We start from the raw sequence: 22766 nt of genomic DNA, 5'->3' as shown, positions 1-22766 counted from the left end.
CTGTAGACGATCAGATGACAATTACACAGAGCTAAGCTTTTAAGTCTCATGAAAGCCTGATGAAGGATAATGGGCTTTGCACATATTTTCAGAGTTTTTTTTATTTTTTTTATTGCTGTAGCATTGTTTTTTTTAACATCTTCATGCTTATTCTGACAGGTGGTATACTTCACAGCCATTTTTCCTTATGTGGTCCTGCTGATTCTTTTGATCAGAGGAGCGACACTGGAAGGCGCCTACGAAGGGATCAACTATTATATTGGAACCCAGTCAGACATTTCAAAACTTACAAGTGCAGAAGTAAGTTTCTTTAATGGTTCTTTAGTTTTTTTTAAAGATTTTTTCTTAGTTATTCATTGTTCAGTTAACTCAAGGATGGTACACATCTGTTGGACATTTTTGACCCTTGTTCTTTTTTATAGCAATGCAAGTATTCTGACACTGTCAAAAAATTCAATCAACTACATGTATTTCTCAACTTTATGAATATGAAACAAATATATGAATGATAGAAAATTGATTCCCTTCTATATAAGTAAAGGGTCACTAGAGGCTTTGATCACATCTCCATTTGGAGCCTCCGGGGCAGATTCCATCAAATAAGCCATCTAAATAGTGCCATGATCTATTTTGTCTGATAAAATGCCTGCCCCCCTGGTGAAAACCCAGCAGAGAACTTTCTGGAGGTCCCAGCTGATCTGTGCATTACATCGATGATCATGCAGTACTTCATTTCTCCCGTGGGAGTGCTGTAGGGGAATTAGTTGCTGTCAGTTCCATATAATGATTGCTGGGGATTTATTTGATCAGGTTATTTTAAGAAAAACACTTTTAATAAAAGAATTGTAAAAAGTGGACAACCCCTTAACGACTGCATGCAGATTATTTAAAATATCCCTGCAATAAAATCGAAGCAAACTGTAACTGCAATTTTAAGTGTTGACATTGTGTGGATTATACGTTATCTTATTCACATTGGCCTTTATTCTGTATTATACTCTATTTCAAAGTCTAAAGCGTCTGTCCTTGTACTAATTATGTCCAACCTCATGTGTCAGAATTCTGGTGATAATGCATGCCTCTTCCTTGTGAATCATTCTAGGTTTGGAAGGATGCGGCCACACAGATTTTCTTCTCTCTGTCCACAGCATGGGGTGGTCTAGTGGCACTTTCATCTTACAACAAGTTCCACAATAACTGCTATGGGGATGCCATCATAGTGTGCGTCACCAACTGCCTCACCAGTGTGTTCGCTGGCTTTGCCATCTTCTCTATATTGGGGCACATGGCATTCAAAGCTGAGAAAGAAGTAAAGGATGTAGTAGACTCAGGTGAGGTGAAATCATATTGTAATTAGATTACCAATTACTAGTGTTGATCGAGTCAGTGTATTTAAATGTAATTTAGCATCTATTTCTGAAAAGTTTCTGCTGGAATTTGAGCTCCCAACAACCCCTTGTACATTAGAGGCAAGGATGTTAACCACTACACTATAGAACTACATGTTAACCTACACAGAAATATAAAATAAGTCTTCTGCTGAATTGGAATACTCACTACATCAGAAACTTCTATGAGGTTTTTCTGACACGGTTTAGCATCCAGCTTTATAGCTGAGTGGATAAGGTTCATGCCTCAAATATACAAGGTAAGGAGTTCGAATCCTGACAGAAACATTTCAGAAATAGTGTTCAAATTTACATATTTAATATTTTTATTTTAGTAATTGTAAAAAATGTATCGCACAAAATAAATGTGCAATTACAAAAAAAAGATATAATAATTCATAATATATGAATGCATAAATGCTTTTAGCCATAATATATTTACATATATTATAATATATTATATATTCTAAATATATAAGAATATATGTAAATATATTATGGATTAAAACTTAGATATAAATATTTGTGCTCGGGTGATCGGTAGAACACACGAGCACTTTGGTGCTCGATCAACACTACCCATTACGACCTGTATGTCAGTGTATTAAAGGGGTTGTCTCATTGACAACCCTTTTCTAAATGCTTTAGTAGGGTGTTATAGCAGTAGGTTACCCAATGATGACCTACACCTATGAGCTGTCTATCCATTAGGTCTCATGCACATGACCATATTTTTCATTTGCGTGCTATGCATATTTTTGCAGATAGCACACTGGCCCATTTATTTCTATGGGGCCATGCACACATCCGTATGTTTTGCACGTCCCTGTGACCATTCCACAAGTTATAGAACATGTCTTTTCTGGACTGCATTGAGATGATACTAGTCATTTCTATTGATAAGAGTGAGAAAAATTAGGAGTATATATGGAAGGTATCCATATTGTGTGGATTCATGGTTTTCATTAAGCCTTAAACGGGTTGTCTGAGGTCACAGCTGAACCTGAACATATCCCCATTTTCACCCCTCCGGCTCCCTGATATGTGCATCGGAGCAGGGCAAAGGTATTTTCTGGAGATCTGTTAATGTACCGTGCTCTTCATGGGTAAAGCTAGGCGGAGGCTTCCGCCTAGCCGTGAGCCTGGCACTAATGGGCAGGCTTTAGCACTGCCTGTAGAGCCCGCCTATCACAGCTGGCGATGTCACTAGGAACACTGCTAGGTGGAAGCCTAGAGGGGTGAAAATGGGGATATGTCCGGGTTCAGCTCCGAACCCGGACAATCCCTTTAATTACGTACATAGCCACTTATTTGAATTTCGACATATAATACTACATTTCTCTTGTAGTGGCCACTGCAGCAGAAATGGTAAGTTTCCCTAGCCAAATCAGCAGGTGAACTGGTATGTGAGGCTCTCGTATAAAATGGATTTCTGTGATGAGACAATGCCTTTAACTAAATATATGGTTTAGAGATATTACACAACTTCTGGAACTTGAAACCTCTCCATGATGTTTTATGTGGCTATTGAATTCTTGATTACCAATGATGTGAGACCGTATAGTCACCATAAGGGTCCATTCACACGTCCGTTTTTTCTTTCCTGATCTGTTCAGTTTTTTGCGGAACAGATCAGGACCAGATCTGGACCCATTCATTTTCAATGGGTCCTGGAAAAAATCGGACAGCACAATGTGTGCTGTCCGTTTCCGTTGTTCTGTTCCGCATGTCCGTTTAAATATAAAACATGTCCTATTCTTGTCCGCAAAATTCGGATCCTGGTACAATACAAAGTCAATGGATCCACAAAAAACGGAAGACATTCGGATGTCATTCCGTATGTCATCCGTTTTATGTGGAATCCGTTCCTGGAAACACATAACAAATTTATTTTTTATTTTTTTGTATTTTTTTTTCTATTTTTTTTCAAAGAAATCCAAACAACTTTATTTGATTATTGAACTTTATACATGTTTCCGTTTTTGGCGGATCCGCAAAAAACGGATGACATACGGATGACATACGGAAACATTTTCAGGAACAACGGATCCGCAAAAAACGGACCGAAAATCGGGATATAGGAAAATACTGACGTGTGAATGGACCCTAATAGTAACATGTGTCTCTTTCACTTTTTCTAGGATTTGCTCTTGCATTTATTGCATACCCTGAAGCTTTGTCTCAGCTGCCTGTAGCTCCACTATGGTCCATTCTCTTCTTCTTTATGCTCTTAACCTTAGGGCTTGATTCCCAGTTCGCCTCAGTAGGTGAGTACAGTTGAAATGTGTTTTTATTAATTATCATATCAATGTTTTCAACAATTTAGATGTATAATACAATGTATACATGATACAGTAATATAAAAGTAGATGTATTAATAAGTATAGTTTGTAGCTAGAAAGACTTCATGTATTAGGGTACACAAAGTTTCAATGGCTTTGTTTTATGGAACTCTAGGCACTCCATGTATGGTGCCTTTCTTCAGTTCTAGGGTAGCATACATCGCCAGTATAATATCTAGTTGAATACATGACAACCTCTGTATGCATCTGCCTATGGGGTTACAGCATGGGCCTAGAAGTGTAACTTAAAGGGACACTGACAGGCCCAATTAGCATATTTAGGTATATATATGTCAGTACAGGTCTTGTAAAGTCTATTAAAATCATGTAAGTATCCCCCCTGCCCACCTTATAAATACCGAAATATAAAGTTTTATAACCTGCTTGTCCGGTCACCAATCTGCCCAAAGGGGCGGCGTTTCATCTCAAAATGCGCCCAGCCAGCCGCTCCCAACTGCCGTTCTGAAGCCCCGCCCAGCTCATCAATATTCACTTCGCTGGGCGGCGGCTACAACTCTCCCGACTCAAGATCCTGCGCACGTCCTCTGGGCACGTCCTCCGTCCAATCTTCAGCGCATGCGCCCGGCCGGGGTCACATTGCGCCTGCGTACAGAGCGCTGCAGCCCCTGCCTTATGCGCATGCGCCGGGCGCTTGAGTCGGGAGAGTTATAGCCGCCTCTCAGCGAAGTGAATATTGATGAGGTGGGCGGGGCTTCAGAACGGCAGTTGGGAGCGGCTGGCTGGGCGCATTTTGAGATGAAACGCCGCCCCTTGGGCAGAGTGGTGACCGGACAAGCAGGTTATAAAACTTTATATTTCGGTATTTATAAGGTGGACAGGGGGGCTACTTAGATGATTTTAATAGACTTTATAAGACCTGTACTGACATATATATACCTAAATATGCTAATTGGGCCTGTCAGTGTCCCTTTAAAGAGTAAAGTATTTATGATCTATCCTCAGGATAGGTCATCAATATCTGATCAGTGAGGGGTCCGCATGCCTGCAGTGCCACCAATCATCTGTTTGAAGAGGAGCAGTGGCACTGCTATGATTGCTCCTAATTTTTCTAGGCCAGTGACATCACGTTCATCAATCACATGGTCTGTGTGCAGCTTAGTCTGATTCAAATGAGTGGTCTTGGTCTACAATATCCACTTTAAAATGAAAGATGTTGTGCTTGGTATGCTGCAAAGAGGTCACAGAACTCACAGGAGCACTGTCACCTCTTCAAACAGCTGGTTGGCAGGAGTGCCAGGAGTCAGACCCCCACCAATCGGGGACTGATTGGCATATCCTGAGGATAGGTCATCAATATTGTACACCCCAAAAACCCCTTTAAAGGATCTGAGACCCAATTTAAAATGTGTAACTGGATTCCTGCCCACCTACCTTGTACCATTTATAATCATGGGGACTTCTTATGTGGAGGGACCTTTAGGCCCTCCTCAGACACTAGGGCATGAGCATGACTGTTACCTCTTTACCCCTTATAGGGCTGTATGGCCCCCTAGATTTATATAGGTGCTATATACTTGAAATAATGTTGCAAACTGAATCTAGACAAGAGACTTTTATGTGCAAAGTTTACCACTCCTGACACTGGTAGACTAATACTACAGCTAGGCCTGAGGGAAATAGGGTTACTTATGGAACATCACTTGACATATGTGCCAAGTTTGTTTTTCTTTCATATAAATATATACATTTTTTACAAAGATTTTCCTCTTTTACTTCCCTGCCTTTCTTGTCTACAGATCATTTAAACAGCGATCTGTAGATGTGTGTTTTAAAGTATATTATATTGTTTCTTAGTGTTTCCATAGTAAACTAAGCATTGAGTCAGGTAGTGCTTGCATATACTTTTTTTATTTTTTACCATTTAGCAATTTTAATTTTGTAGCTTTTTTTTTTTTAATCTTTTTTTTATTTATTTTAGAGTGCAGGAAAGATTCTTCTCTTTGACTTCCCTGCCTTTATTTTCTACATGTCATTGTAACAGCAATATACACATGTGTATTTTAAAGTATATTATATTGTTACTTTGTGTTTGCATAGTAAACTAAGTATTGAGTCAGGTAGTGCTTGCTGAGGCGCTTAAAGTGTTACCATTCTTTAATGAACTTGTTGCTTTAATTAGCAGAACAAGTAATTAGGAAACATATGCCAATAAGTTCCAATCAGTGCATCCTTCTTCCTTTCCTCTGCTCGTTAAGCTCCTCCTATCTCTTGGTGATTGACAGGGCCAGGCATCTGAGTGCTGCCCACTTGACCAAGTCATCTCATGCATGCGCAGTTCAGAAATATGCCAGCACAAGTAGGTCATCTCCTTCCTACCCTGGAGAAAAGAAGTGTTCTATCCACTTGCTGAAATTCTGGCTCTCTCGGTGGTCAGAACAACTCATTTCCGTTTGTGTTCAAGCTACTTTTTCTGCTAATTGAAGCAATGATTTAACTAAAGAATCATAACAATTTAAATGTCTTAGAAGAAGAATAGAAGAATAATGACATTTATTGGATGCCCCTCCCTTGTGACTTTAAAATACCAGTTTGTCATGCTCTGGGAAATAGTTGAGTGGCGATAATTAGGGATGTGACACAACACGTATTTGCTATAATCACCTGGGAATTATTTACTGTAACAGGTGCAGCCGCAATGTAATGTATGGTGTGCCAAAGGGTGGAGCCATAATGAGACCACCCGAGGCATTTGTCCCAGAAGAAAATTTCTGCAAGACATAGAAAATGTACATTTATTACATCAAATCATCCGTTATCAATAAAATATATTAGGAGGCATAGCTAAAAATACAAGAATTCTCCATTTTTGGATGATCCATATTTTTGCAAAAAAATGTTTTGTAGGGCTATGGGGAATGGTGGAGGAATAATTAAAAATATAGCAAAATGATTTAGTATAGTATTCACTATACATTTTCGTAGGGTCAGTATGGACCATCCAGGGACCAGCGAGTTCTCTGATCAGCCCAGGTTCTAACTAAGGGGCCGTCAAGTTCCAGCATTTGGAACTGACTGTTGGAGACAATCACTTACCAGCAAGCTTGGTTCCTTAGATCCTATCGATATGTCCTACATGTGCAATGAAAGTTTAAGACTGAATTAAAATTTGATGTGCACATGTTTTGAACAAAAGAAGAGTGAGCCATAAGGATTGTCATCTGTGGTGGGTCCAATGAACCCCAGTTTAACACTGCAATTGTTGCCAGCCTAGTTGCCAACAGTCCTAAGTTTGTAGGGACTGTCTGTATTTTTCAGAGACAGTCCCAGGAAATTTGATTTTTACTGGACTGAAAATGGATGGGGCTTATCTATCCTCAAGTCTCAGCATGTTTGGTCATTCCCAGGGCTGGGCTTACATGCCTTGAACTGCTATGTTGGTAGGTATGGGGAAGGGGGTCTAGAGAAGGCTTCTCAAATCAAGCATCTACAAGACAAATTTATGGTATAAAAGTTTGTCAGAACCTCAATATTACCCTGAGAAAACTCAATATTTGAAGGGAGAATACAATACAGTACATTGTAAAGCAACTCCCATCCACTCTGCTAATAGGGAGTTTCCAAATACAAGATTGTTTGCTTCTAATTAAGTTCATTAAATATAATCTTGATGAGAATTCCAGTGCAGCGGGGCATGTCGAGGTTGGGTTTTGGCTGAGCTTCACTCACATTGTCTTTTTGCATAATATTGGCAAGAGAATAGGTCCTCCTGTACGAAAACGGGAGCAGATTGGAACTGGAGGCGTTGCCTATCATAGTCAATAACATGTAAAGAGGTATTCCGGCTACAAAAAGTTATCCCGTATCCACAGGCGATGTCTCCAGTCATCCCATAGAGATGCATAGAGTGTCATTGCACATGCTTGTCCTCTGCTCCAGTCCTATGGGATCAGTTGGAGTCCCATAGGTTGGACCTCCACATTTCTAACAATCTCTGTCTACTGGATAAGGGATACATTGTTGTTGCTGGAATATCACCTTGTAGGGGTCGTCTCACTTCAGCAAATGGCATTTGGCATGTAGAGAAAGTTAATACAAACCCCCTACTACTGTATTGTGATTCTCCATATTGCCTCCTATGCTGGCTGGATTAATTTTTCCATCACATTATACACTGCTCATTTCCATGGTTACAGACCACCCTGCAATCCAGCAGCAGTGGCCGTGCTTGCACCAGCTTATGTGAGCACCCACAGCCACCAGAGAGGCAAACACTTTTTCCTATAGTGTGCAAACATGACCACCACTGATGGATTGCAGGGTGGTCGTAACCATCGAAATGAGCAGTGTATAATGTGATGGAAAAATGAATCAAGCCAGCAAAGGAAGCAATATGGAGAATCACAATACATCAGTAAGTGAATTGCATTAAATTTCTTTGCATAACAGATGCCACTTGCTGAAGTGAGACAATCCCTTTAAGCTTATATTATTTCAGAGAAGATCTGACTATGAAATCAGGGATGAGACTGATTGCTATCGGGAACACCTCCAGTTTTTGTCTGCACTAATTTTTTATACATAGGGCAGGGGCGTAGCTATAGGGGGTGCAGAGATAGCAGTCGCTACCGCGCCCAGGAGCCTGAGGGGTCCCAAAGATCCTTGTTCCACATAAGACACTGGCATTATAGAAAGTGAATGCTGGTCAATTTACACCTCTGGCTGGAGGGAAGGGGTTAGGTTAAGAATTTGGCACGAGGGGTGCCCTTTCAATGTTTGCCTCAGGCAGCAGGAAGGATATGTGCTCCTCCTCCCCTTGCCAACAAGCACTTAGCGACGGGGGCCTAAGCTGAACTCTTGCACCAGGGCCCATGAGCTTTTAGCTACGCCCCTGACATAGGGCCTTCATCCTTCTGTAGATATATAAAAGCGGCCAATGTCTTATTCTGCCTGCATATAGCAGGAGCCACTATGCAATATTTCGGCTGAGACTATCCTACTGAGAGCCTGTTAATATGTTATGACTTTTGCAGGTCCAGAGGTCTTCATGACCTGTGCTACTGATATTCAGTGATCTGTATCATGCCCCCTCAGGCCCTGCATTAGGCATTGAACTGGAAAGCTCTGCGGAATATTTTGGCACTATATAAATAAGGATTACTATTATTAATGATGAGCACGATCCGAATTTCAGGATAAATTTGATTCGCTGCGAAATCGAATTTCCCCGTTCTTCACGATAGCAAATTGATTTAACCTGAATTGTAAAAAAAAATAAAAAATATATTAATACTTACCTTATCCATTTGCCCGCAATGGGCTGACTGCCTTCATCTTGCTTGAGGATCTCGGCTTAAATCCTGTGCGTGGTGATGTATGACATCACCACGCCGGCTGAAGAGATGATGTCATCTCAGGCCACACGAGATTCAGAAGAGGATTTTTTTTAATCAAATTCGGCGAAGAAGCCAAATCCAAATTTTTAATACTTCGCTCATCACTAATTATTATTGTATGTATCAGATTTTTCTGGAATGTTCCTTGAACAAGTTATCAATTTGCTTACTGAGATGGACGCACAGGCTCAGTTCCATCCATCAACTGCCACCAGCTGCAGAAAGGACATGTCCCCTAAGCCAATAGCTTAAAATAAGTCTAGCAGAGTACCGGTAATTGTAGCAAATGATTGGGGTTATCTCTGGACCCATGTGAGGTACAGGACTGGTTCTAGCTTTGTTAGAAAGAGATTGTCATGTCCTATGTGATGTCTGATTTTCATTTTGTTACATTATTCAAAGGATTATCCCATTTAACAATGAAAATCGGACATTATATAGTACACACTATTCTTTTTTTAACAAAGCTAGAACCAGCCCTGTACCTCACATTGATCCACAGATTTCCTCAATCATTTGCTACAATGGCGAGAATTATTTCAAGCTGCCAACTCAGCAGGCTTGTCTTTTTTCAGGGTGTGGGTCCTTGCACAAGGGGCATGCCCTGTAATTGACACAGCTTGTAACAGAAAATATGGCTGGTGGCAGTTGATGGAACAGCAGGTGGCGCTATACAGATAGATTTTATTGAGTCCAAGCCCATAACTCAGTGGCTATACTAGATTTATAATTACATGCAATTACAAAAGTATTCAGATCCAGGTGCAGGTTTGAAAACGGAAGAGAAAACTCCTTTAATGATAAAGACATTTTTTAAAATATTTTTTACAATTGTCATTTTCTTTTATTCCACATTTAACTCCCTTAATGCCAAAGGGTGTATGATAGATTTTCCATTGTACACTGCCTGTCCCCAAAAAAGTCACCACCTGGATTTAACTAAGCAAATAGGTATGAGCCTCCTATTGGATAATTACTGCATGGGCGATTATCTTTCAGCTGGCAACAAGTTATTTAACCCCAACTGGTGCAATGAGGTGCTTCTTATTTCTTAAACAACCATGTCGAAAAACACATCTCGTGGTCATGGAAAAGATGTTAGTCTGTTTGAGAAGGGTTAAATCATTGGCATGCATCAAGCAGAGAAACCATCTAAGAAGACTGCAGAAACTACTAAAATTGGGTTAAGAACCGTCCAACGCATTATTAAAAACTGGAAGGATAGTGGGAACGCATCGTATTCGAGGAAGAAATGTGGCAGGAAAAAAATCCTGAATGATCGTGATTGGCAATCACTTAAACGTTTGGTGAAATCAAATTGAAGAAAAACAGTAGAGCTCAGGGCTATGTTTAATAATGAAAGTAAGAGCATTTCCACACGCACAATGTGAAGGGAACTCAAGGGATTGGGACTAAACAGCTGTGTAGCCGTAAAAAAAAACACTAATCAGTGAGGCAAACCAGAAAAAAAGGCTTCAATAGGGAGCATAAAGATTGGACTCTGGAGCAATGGAAGAAGGTCCTGTGGTCTGAGGAGTCCAGATTTACCCTGTTCCAGAGTGATGGGCGCATCAGGGTAAGAAGAGAGGCAGATGAAGTGATGCCCCCATCATGCCTAGTGCCTACTGTACAAGCCTGTGGGGGCAGTGCTATGATCTGGGGTTGCTGCAGTTGGTCAGGTCTAGGTTCAGCAACAGTATGTGCTCCAAGAATAAGGTCAGCGACTACCTGAACATACTGAATGACCAGGGTATTCCATCAATGGATTGTTTCTTCCCTGATGGCACGGGCATATTCCAAGATGACAATGCCAGGATTCATCGGGCTCAAATTATGAAAGAGTGGTTCAGGGAGCATGGGACATCATTGTCACACATGGATTGTCCACACAGAGTCCAGACCTTAACCCCATTGAGAATCTTTTTTTGGTGGCGACTCTTTTTTTGTACAGGCAGTGTATTTGACCTTTATTCTGTACTGATATTCTACTCATGGCGAGATTAAACATACCATCAGATAAAATGTATTTTTTTTCTTTGACTGGAGGGGCACTTTAAGAAAATATCAGAATAACATGAATTAAAGGGTTTGTCTCACTTCAGCAAGTGGCATTTATCATGTAGAGAAAGTTAATACAAGGCCCTTACTAATGTACTGTTATTATCCATGTTGCTTCCTTTGCTGGTTGGGTTAATTTTTCCATCACATTATACACTGCTCCTTTCCATGGTTATGACCACCCTGCAATCCATCAGTGGTGGCCGTGCTTGCATATTATAGGAAAAAGGGCTGGCCTCTCTGGTGGCTCACATAGGCCGGCGCTTTTTTTTTAAGTGTACAAGCACGACCACCACTGATGGATTGCAGGGTGGACATACCCAGGGAAACGAGCAGTGTATAATGTGATGGAAAAATGATTAAGGCCAGCGAAGGAAGCAATATGGAGAATCACAATACATTAGTAAGTGCCTTGTATTAACTTTCTCTACAAAATAAATGCTATTTGCTGAAGTGACAGAACCCCTTTAAATCAAGGAGGCTGATTAACCTGTTGATTTATTTCCATTAACAGAAACAATAACCACCACCATACATGATGCGTACCCAAAAGTGATGAAGAAAATGAGGGGACTTATCACCGTCGGTGCCTGTATCATGTTTTTCTTGCTTGGAATTCTATGCGTCACTGAGGTATGGTGTTCTCTTATAGAATTATTCTACGTGCCTGCCACATCAAGGGGGTAGCCTGATTTAGTCAACTTATAAAGTCCCACCAAAGACTCTCATCAATAGACCAGAGCATAGGGAGACTGCCATATCTGTGCATTGCAAGGCCAGACCGCTGATTTCAATGGGCATCGTGCAATGCCTAATTTCCCCAAAGATATGAAATATATGCAGCTGATATTAATGCATGATTGCTGAGGATCCCTGCAGTGGGACGCCATGTGATCACTTTTTTGGGAGACTTTCCAAAGAGTGCAGCCCCTCTTAAAATGAGTTAACTAGTTTTAAAAAGTTCATACACATTTAAAATAATAATTGTTATACATCCTTTTTGCTGCTGAAAATCAGGGAGCGGTAGGTGAAGCTCCGGGAACAAGACATTCGGATACAGTATGTTATAGCACAACATTGACATTCAGAAATTACATTTCCTCATTATAGAGCGCCAGCTAGTGGTGAGAAATTTATTACAGCAGGATTCTGATAAGGAAATGCTCTAACACTGGAAATATTTTGATGTCATGATTTTTTTCCCCCTTATGATGTCTACCAATAACATACGGTATGTCTATATAGTCTTGTTTTTATAAAAATTTGTACTAAATTGTAATACATTTTTCAGGCAGGAATATACTGGGTGGATCTGATTGACTATTTCTGTGCCGGCTGGGGAATACTTATTGCTGCCATTCTAGAATTGGTTGGGATCTGCTGGATTTATGGTAAGTATATCTGAAAGCTATACAAACGACTGTGCAAGTGCAACGATACAACTAAGTAATAATCAGGCATAGAGCTAATTGCTGTTGTTCTGGTCAATACACAGCAGCACAGAGTATTTCAGGAGCATTCTGAATATGTGGAATTTAAAACACAGAGAAATACAAACTTTTTTGTAGTCATGACATGCAAAATCGTGCCTTTTCCTTGTGGCGATAGTCTGCTATTGATGGTCATTTTAGAAATAAGCATCATGGAAAGTTCTTTCTGATTTTTTTTTCCATGTCAAGGTGGTAACCGTTTTATTGAAGACATCGAAATGATGATTGGAAAGAAAAATTGGGTCTTCTGGCTCTGGTGGAGAATTTGCTGGTTCTTTGTCACTCCTGTTCTTCTGACTGTAAGTTTGAATATTACAAAAGTTTATGCATATAATGTATAGACATAGATCAGGCATCCTCAAACTGCGGCCCTCCAGCTGTTGTAAAACTACAACTCCCACAATGCCCTGATGTAGGCTGATACCTGTAGGCTGTTCGGGCATGCTGGGAGTTGTAGTTTTGCAATAGCTGGAGGGCCACAGTTTGAGGATGCCTGACATAGATGAACAGATAGATATGATATAGATAGATAGAAAGATAGATAGATAGTGAGATAGATATGTGAAATAGATGCTGTCTCTGTGCCTATATCTGTGTCGGTACCTGCTCTCTCTGGGTATGTACCGACAGAGGTACATGCCCATAGAGGGCAGACTGGGCAGGAGGTTGTGGGGGATGAGGCTCACTTTCTGCTGCCTCAAATACTCAGCAGTGAGGGACGCTCACTTCAGGAGACTGTCTGATCTCTGCCCAGACTTCACCTCCATGGAGGAGGAAGTGAGACTCTCCATACTGATGGGGGAAGAGGAGAACACAGCGGCCATAGCAGCACAATATATTACTGCCTGCCATAGACTGAGAGGAGCCTGATGTGTTCCCATCCCCCAAATTTACCCTATACTATCACCCTGGATCTATATCCATCCCCCAACCCTACCCAATTATTTTCCACTTGCTTTGGCAATGCTAAAATGCCAATAAAGCTGATTTCAATTGTAATTTGATATGAGTGAGATAGATATGAGTGAGATACTGTAGATAGATAGATAGATATAGAATAGATAGATAGATATAGTATAGATAGATAGATAGATAGATAGATAGATAGACTGGCGTTTATATCTGTCCTCTTAGCTCCTTTCTATTCCATTCACAGGCCATTCTGATCTGGTCCCTGGTCACATTCTCTTCTCCAAAGCATGGCAATGTTGAATATCCCATCTGGGGAGTCGCCCTGGGATGGTGCATGATCATTTTCTGCATCATTTGGATACCCATACTGGCTGTAATAAAAATGTGTAAATCTGAAGGAACACTTTGGCAAGTAAGTAATTGCAGAAGTCAAAAAACAAAGACTTTCTTAAGATGTGTATGTACATACGTATACAAGAAGCTAAACATATATTTTTTTTCTGGTTACAAGCAATGTGTTATTGTATCTGAGCTAAAGTTGTCTTTTAGCACCTCTCATCTTAATATAATGATGATAATCATTTTAATAATGATCATTGTTTTACAAGACACTAACAAAAGATTTAATTGACAAATACAGCACTGCGACATCTGCACCTGAGGTTACTGCAACGGAGCTCTTATTCACTAAGGTGGTAGCTGAGCTGTAGTAACACAGAATGACCACTGCACCTTGAATGGCGCTGTTCTTCCTCTTTCATTCAAGCTGCCAATTCCAGCGCCAAAGGCTGTAGGTACCAGCTGAAGCAGGTGAGTACGGAGTGTTGTGCCATCACCGATTGGATATTAATGACCTATCATGAGAATAGGTCATCAGAAGGGATGAGCGAACACCTGGAAGTTCGGGTTCGCCGGGTTTGGTGAACTTGACCTCGAACCCGAACCCCATTGAAGTCAATGGGGACCCGAACTTCAGGGCATTAAAATGCCTGTAAAATACTCATAGTAAGGGCTAGAGGGCTGCAAAAGGAAGCAAATGGGGGTAAGACCAGGACAATTGCCATGCAAAGAAATGTGTATAGGGAAATAACATAAAATGACATAGAATATAATTTTATTTTTTAAATAATAATCTTAAACTAGGAGGTGGAGGTCAAAGTGGAGTAGGAGGTTGAGGAGGCGGTGGGCGTTGCGGTGTAGGTAGAAGCGGTGGTGGAGGAGGAAGTAGCCAACACAGTTTTTGTTGTTTATTTTTTTTTCCTTTTTTTTTTTTTTTTTTATAAATTTGGGAAGACCCCAAAATATTGGGAAATAGAAAAGAGAATGCAAAGAGAAAGTGCGCTGGAGTATAACAATGGCTGGGTGCAGCCGGTATACTTGTCTATTCAGCACAAGGTACGGACAAGTCCTGTGGGATCCATGCCTGGTTCATTTTAATGAACGTGAGCTTGTCCACATTGGCTGTGGACAGGCGGTTGCACTTGTCTGTGATCACCCCCCGCCGTGCTAAACACACGTTCAGACAATACACAGGCCAGCACATCCAAGGCGTAAAGGGCATGTGCCCAATTTGGAGACCAAGAAGTTGAAGGGGGCAGACCCGTCAGTCAGTACGTGTAGGCGTGTGCACACATACTGCTTCACCATGTTGGTGAAATGCTGCCTCCTGCTAAGATGTTCCATATCAGCTGGTGGTGCTGGATGTTGTTGTGGTGTGCTGACAAAACTTTTCCACATTTCGGCCATGCTAACCCTGCCTTCTGAGGTGCTGGCGGTGCCCCAGCTGCATTGACGACCTCTTCCTAGTCCTCTGCCTTCGCCTTGTGCTTCCACTAAGCCGCCGCTATCAGGTGGGAATGCCACCAGCAGCGCGTCTACCAGCGTGCGCTTGTACTCGTGCATCTTCCGATCACACTCCAGTGACGGAATTAAGGATGGCACGTTGTCCTTGTAGCAAGGATGCAGCAGGGTGGCCACCCAGTTATCAGCACAAGTTAGAATGTGGGCAAATTAGCGGTCGTTGCGGAGACACTGCAGCATGTAATCACTCATGTGTCCTCTGTGGCAGATGTATCGTCTGTGTCCTCTGTATCCCCCCAACCACGCTCCATTGATGCCCATAAGCTGATTTCGGTGCCACCCTGCTGTGAACACGGTTCCTCCTTATCATCATCCTCCTCATCCTGCAGAACTGTGCCCTGGCTGGACAGTTGTGTACCTGGCCTCTGTTGGTGCAGGAACCCACCCTCCGAGACACTTGTAAATAACTGGCCTGATAACTGTGAAAATGTTCTCTCTTCCTCCTCCTCTTCCTCCTGTGCCACATCCTCTTCCATCATCGTCCGAAGTGTTTTTTCATGGAGACATAGAAGTGGAATAGTACCACTGAGGACGGCGTCATCGGCACAGGCCATGTTGGTGGAGTACTCGAAGCAGCACAACACACGTCCTGCGCGGATTCCCACTCGTTGGTGGTGAAGTGGTGCTGTTCCACAGAGCGACTCACCCGTGCGTGCTGCTTGCACAGTCTCTCCAGCATGTGCAAGGTGGAGTTCCACCTTGTGAGTACGTCGCATATGAGGCGATAAGCGGGAAGGCCAAAATTACGCTGCAGTGCAGACAGGCGAGCAACAGCAGGGTGAGAATGCCGAGAGCGTGCACAGATGGCTCGCACCTTCTGCAGCTCTGACATATCGGGGTTATTTTTAAGGGATCTCTGCACTACTAAATTTAGGACATGCGCCAGGCAAGGGATGTGCGTCAAACCGGCAAGGCCCAGAGCTGCTACGAGATTTTGCCCGTTATCGTACACCACCAGGCCGGGCTTGAGGCTCAGTGGCACCAACCACTGATCGGTCTGTTGTTCCATGCCCGTCCACAGCTCCTGCGCGGTGTGTTTTTTTCCCCCCAAACAGATGAATCTCCTTGAAAAAACACTTCGGACGATGATGGAAGAGGATGTGGCACAGGTGGAAGAGGAGGAGGAAGAGGGATAATTTTCCCCCTGGCTGTGCTGAAGGTGGTGGTGAAGGTGTTACGCTGACCAGATGAGGAGGTGGTAGAGGAGGAAGCAAACAGGAGGCAAAGAGAAGAGTCCTGCAATCCTCAGTGGCAGAAGGACATGCGCCAAACTGCTATCCGACTCAGGCCCAGCCGCTAATTTATTTAGCCAGTGTGCAGTTAGTCAGATATAACGTCCCTGCCCGTGCTTACTGGTCCACGTATCGGTAATTATATGGACCTTGCCACAGATGGCGTTGCGCAGTGCACACCTGATTTTGTCCTCCACTTGGTTGTGCAGGGCAGGGATGACTCGCCTGGAAAAGTAGTGGCGGCTGGGAACCACATACTGTGGGACAGCCACCGCCATAAGGTTTTTAAAAGTCCCCGTCTCCACCAGACGGAATCACATAATTTCAAAGGCCATAATTTTGAAATGCTGACATTCAGGGCCAGGGATCGCGGGTGGGTAGGGTGGTACTTTCTCTTTCTCTCCAGTGTTTGGGAGATGGACAGTTGAACGGTTACATGGGACAGTGTGGAGATGCTTGGTGACAGTTACGGAGGTGGTGGCGTTGCTGCCACATCCTCTGTTTGCGGGGTGGCAGATGCCATTGTCACTTCAGAGGGGGAGGAATAGGCCGAGACTGCAGCAGACAAGGGAGCAGGAGTAGCTTGAGATCTTTCGTGGTTTTTGAGGTATTTTCTCCACTGTAGCTCATGCTTTGCATTTAGATGCCTGGTCATGCAGGTGGTGCTCAGGTTTAGAACATTCATGCCTTGCTTCAGGCTCTGATTGCACAGCGTCTTGTCGTCAGCACATTGCCTAAAGAACTGCCACGCCAGGGAACTCCTTGGAGCTGGCTTTGGTGTGCTCAGTCCCTGGGTGCGGTGTGCAGTAGCAGGAGTACAGGCTAGGGGACAGCCACTCTGCTTTTGCACACTGCTCCCTCTTTTTCTGTGCGGCTGGTGCTGTGTGAACACCACCTCTTCCTCCGAACTGCACACAACACTCACATGACCTTGATTCCATGTGGGGTCTAGGACCTCACCATCCTCCACATCATCTTCCACCCACTCTTCACCCGTGCGCTCTTTGCCGGTCTGCACACTGCATAAAGCTGCATCAGTTGCACCTGTGTTTCGTCATCGTCAGAGACGTGCTGTGGTGGTCCTCCCATGTCCACATCCTGAAACATAAGTGGTTGGGCATCGGTGCACTCACTCAATCTCTTCCACTTCTGGGGCAGGGCTATGTGGACGGCCCACGGAAACCCTGCCAGCAGAGTCATCAAAAAGCATAAGAGACTGCTACATGACTTGGGGTTCAGACTGCTTGCCTGATTTGCAAGGGGGTGAGGTGAAAGACAGATGGCCACGGGCTGCAGGTGCCAACTCTGTGCTTTCAGCAGGGGATCGGGTGGGAGACAATGTGAAAGAACTGGGGGCACTGTCAGCCACCCAATTTACTACCGCCTCTATTTGTTTTGGCCTCCCCATTCGTACACCGGTATTTGGGCCTACAAAAAAAACGCTGAACGTTCTGTCGCCTATGTGCACCTGAGGAAGGTATTTCATTTGGGCGTGTAGCTGGCACAGATCGACCACGTCCTCTCCTTAAAACAGGAGCTCCACCAACACCAGCAGCGCCACGTCCCTTATTTGATGCTCTCCTCATTCTTTGAGGTCACCCACCGAACTAACAGACGTATTAACTATATAAATTTCATTGTCACGTATGCAATGCAGGTGTACCTCACACAAAAATGGGAATATGTTACTCACCGACAGATTATTATATTTTTGTGTCAGGGGTACAGAGATGGTGTATTGCACCCACAAAAAAATCGCTATATGTCACCCACAGAATTAACAGCCAGAGTAATAATTATATTTCTGTGTCAGGGGTGCAAAGCTGGTGTATAGCACCCAGAAAAAATTCACTATAGGTCACCAACAGAACAAATAGCCAGATGAGATTCCTAACACTGCCCCTCACTTCAGCTGCCTGCTTCCTGTCCCTGCACTACTCAGAGCTGATGGGCGGTGCTACACGTGATCCAGCTTATATAGAGGCTGGGTCACATGATGCACTGGCCAATCACAGCCATGCCATTACTAGGCATGGCTGTGATGGCTTCTAAGTGCCTACAGCTTAAAAGCTTGTTGATTGGCTGTTCGGGTTGGGGTCCGGGTGCCCAAAATCCTAAAGTTCGGTACGGTTTTGTTCAACACTAGTCATCAGTAGAGATGAGCGAATTATGAAAAAGTATGATTCGGCTGATTCGTCGACTTTTAAAAAAAAATTTGCTTCGTGGCGAATCACTTCGTCACAAAGCGCATTTTTTTAAAAGTAGCGTGTGCAATGACAGGGAGCTGTGATAGCGCTGCTCCCCATCATTGTACCCCTCAGATGCCGAGTTCATACATGATCGTGGCATATGAGTGTAGAAACAGTGTCAAATTAACATTTTCAAAAAAATAAATAAATGAAACTTACCGCCTCCATTTGCTTGCGACGGACCGGCCTCCTCCATCCTGCTTGAAGATCTGGCATGAAATCTTGCGCGGCGCGAGATGATGTCATCACGCCGGGATTTCAGCAGAGATGTTTATTCAAGATGGCAGCTGGCGGCCCGTTGCGAGCAAATGGAGGCGGTAAGTTGGAATTTTTTTGTTTTTTACACTAAATCAGGTAAAATCGATTCGCTACCACGAAGCACGAGGAAATTTGGCTTCGAGGGATTCGACTCGCTCATCTGTAGTCATCAGTATCAAGAGGCTGGAAAACCCCTTTAAGTTTTTGCATGCAACCGGGGTCCCACAAAGGCAGACTGACAGCAAATTGAGATTACACAGCAAATCCATGGCACACAATCTGCATGTTGGCACGCAGAGTCCCCACAGGCATCTTTGTTAGAAGCAATACTGCATGCCTTGCTTTTTTTTTCTCATGGGTTCATACGGAATCGCCAGAGAGAGTGAGACAAAAAAAATGTGCCGACTGGATAATAAGTATTAGTGTCTGAAGTATCTGAGGTGAACTTTGATCCAAATTTCAGGGAAAATTCAACTTGCCACAAAGCCAAATTTCCTCGTGGTTCACGGTAGCAAATACATTTTCCCTGAAATGATGGAGGGGGGGGAATCAAACTCACTTCATCCATTTGATTGTGTAGAGACCTCCATGGCCATCTTGATTGAAGATATAGTGCAAAATTATGTGCACATTGACGTATGACGTCTCCACGCTGGGCTGCGCTGGATGTTCAATCAAGATGGCAGTGGCAGCCTCTACACGATCAAATGAATGAGGTGAGTATTTAATTTTTTTCCTCACTGGATTAACCTCTGAAAGGAACAATGTGCATCTCAGATGCTGTGATCAGCAATGAACATGGCATCTGAGGGGTTCAATGACTGGAGTGGCACAATCGCTCCCCGTTATTGCATCTGCTAATAACAAAGAAATGCGCTTCGTGACAAAGAAATTTGCCACAAAACAAATTTTTTTGTAGAATTCAGTGAAGCAGCCAAATCAATTTTCAAGAACTTCGCTGGTCACTAATAAGAATGATGAAAGAATACAACAGTACGAGTCTGCAGTAATCATGAGGAGAGCGCTCCTTCACTATAGACAGATGTCTGCCAAACACCACCATGCAGGTGCTCCTCTCATGAATACATCGTACTCACACAGTCAGATTTCAGTATGTAGTTTTAGAGGCCACAATCAGGAGTGGATCATAAAAGCAGAGAAAGTATAAAGGACAGATAAGACTTTTCCTCTTTTTTGAATTTACTTCTGGTTTTGGCTTTCAAAATGGCATCAGGAAATCTGACCGTGTGGCCGTACCCCAAGTCTGCTCTTAGTCGCACAAAGTTTTTCAGTTTTGTTTTAGCTGAGAGTTGGGTCGACCTGTCACTGTCTTATGCTGTCCTTACCTTATTCGGTGGAAGATCTGCTTTGACCTAGCATGGGAATGTGTTATTAGATAATGACCTATTGTTTAAGTCTTGTTTTTATGTTTAACATTTTTTTAATAATTTTTGATTATGTTATTTAAAATTTTCCAAGTCATTATCTATATATAGACAAAAAACATTCCTGCAGTTTTTGCCATGGCTACTAGGCCTAATAATAGACATAATTTCTTGGTCTGTCCAGATCACTTTACTGCAGTTATCTGCTTATCTGCATTCTAATCCTGCCTGTAATAATATCACCTCTGACAGGATCCACCATTCACAATAGGTGATTGTCACAGCTTATCTATTCTTTCCTTGTACAATGACCTCTGCACAGGTCACAGGGCATGCCCAGAAAAGTCTCCCAGAGAAATCAGTGAGGTCCCCTCCTGACCATTGTGTCTATGGCCCATGTGGCCGCCATAAAGCAATTTTTCCTTAATGCCTTTTAAATGCTGTTAAGAACAGCTCAGACAAGATGGCCACCCCCATAATGATGTTGAGGAAATATAAACAGGAGATGTGCTGCTATCTGGTTTTAACTGGCAGATAATATTTTTGATGACACATTTCCTTTAAGTGTATTCCATGCACTTTATCATCAAGTAACCGTCTCAATTTCTCAACAGCGTTTTCGAAGACTTTGCTCTCCAACTGCTGAATGGGGACCTGCTTTGGAAAAATTTCGTACCGGAAGATACAAAGATACTAGTGACATTTCTAAAGTTTCCAATGGTCTTGAGATTCCCACAATTGAAGGAGGCCTGGGAGGCTACGACAACAAAGCATTTTCATAGGAAACAAAACTTAAAAACCAAAGCATTACCTGCACAATGGACTGAAGGACTACCACTAGATTTTTTTTAAATATAAATTATGGCTGTGTTATCAGCTATAGAGAAATATACAACAGATCTCTTTGTAACATTTTCTAAAATACTCTGCCTTGCGTTTCAGATGACACTTTTACAATGCAATGGTTTCCTACACTAGTAGTGCTCACCATCAAAATTATGTCATTTCTAGTGAACTAGCCACAAGGAGAAGCTTCTCAGACAGCATCCTAGGGAATAAGCAGCAGGCAGTTGAGCGCTGATGATGTCCATAAAGACTCTTTCACCTTGACAGTTTGAGAAAAGTAGACCTTCACATTGTCATATCAAGATATGTTATACAGGAATAGCAGTATGAACAGTGACTGTGGTGTCCAATTATTACTATTTTATTGAATGTGGTGGCCTAGCTACAAAGGATACAGATGTAATGGTTTTTGGCTAGCTTGCACAGATTTTTGAGGACAGGAATGTACAAAGCAATGTAAAAACTATTATTATTGAGATAGGTCTGCGCTTGGGTATATAGATGACATGAAAGACACCTGATGTCTTACCTGCACTTGTCTACTCCATTTGTATGTGACAGGCTGTAAAATAAAGATTTTGCAGCATATTTACATTTGCATTCAGTAAAAAAAAGCTTCCAACACACATGTGTAGTGAAAGAGAAGGCTTTCAGGTCTAGACATGAGGAGGCTCCTAGCATTCAAGTCATAGTAGACATGCTCCTGGTATTTGTGTAGCATCAGAGAGAGGTTCCTGCCTATTGGTGGTGGAGGTGCTATGTAGAGTTCCATCACCTGTGAGTTGGTACCTAGGATTAACCTGAGCTACAGCCAGTTCTTTCTACTTACTCCATTATAATTTTAGGGGATACCTAAATCATAATGCACTCCCCAGGATTCACACAACAGATTTAACCTTTAATTACAGTGCCAATTTATATTGGTGAATAATAAGAGTGAAACAGTAGTACAAATAAATGCCATAGTAGATTACATGGACTTGTCATTAGTCCTACTGAACCTCTAAGTTGCACAGTTATAGAAAATTGTGCAGTTATTGTGATATATCTGTAAGCTAAAATTTTGAATATCATTCTGGTGCATTTTATAAAGTGATTGTGCTTAAAGGGATTCTGTCACCCGGTTTCACCCTGTCAGCTAAAAATATGCTGATGTTCAGGGCGTCTTCACGATTCCTAATGTGGACTTATAAATGTAATCTGTAGGCTTATTTAGCTAAAAAACAGCTATTACTAACCTGTCAGTCAAACAAATAAGGTGCCCAAGGGGATGTTAATGGATGCAAGGTGCCGGCCGCACCCGCCGCAGTTCGTGCCCAGCGCCACCTTTCCAGACTTCTGCGCCGCCTCCTAATCCTCTGTGCCGCCTCTCGCTCTCCCTCCCTCCCCCCT

The 22766-nt window shown here is 42.6% G+C and overlaps 1 protein-coding gene across 1 annotated transcript in view; it reads left to right on the top strand.

Annotated features, from left to right (window-relative positions):
- LOC122946166 (sodium- and chloride-dependent neutral and basic amino acid transporter B(0+)-like) overlaps positions 1-21640 on the top strand; it is a 44524-nt gene extending 22884 nt beyond the window's left edge. The window contains exons 7-14 of the mRNA XM_044305572.1: positions 160-300; positions 1103-1331; positions 3530-3655; positions 11657-11775; positions 12434-12533; positions 12822-12931; positions 13789-13956; positions 21143-21640. Coding sequence (XP_044161507.1) covers positions 160-300; positions 1103-1331; positions 3530-3655; positions 11657-11775; positions 12434-12533; positions 12822-12931; positions 13789-13956; positions 21143-21310 — 1161 coding nt within the window. The 3' untranslated portion in view covers positions 21311-21640. The remainder of the gene's footprint in view (positions 1-159; positions 301-1102; positions 1332-3529; positions 3656-11656; positions 11776-12433; positions 12534-12821; positions 12932-13788; positions 13957-21142) is intronic.
- The last annotated feature ends 1126 nt before the right edge of the window (positions 21641-22766 follow it).

This window comes from Bufo gargarizans, chromosome 9 (genome assembly GCF_014858855.1).
Source record: "Bufo gargarizans isolate SCDJY-AF-19 chromosome 9, ASM1485885v1, whole genome shotgun sequence".
NCBI lineage: Eukaryota > Metazoa > Chordata > Amphibia > Anura > Bufonidae > Bufo > Bufo gargarizans.
This window is presented reverse-complemented; position numbering and strand designations above follow the sequence as displayed.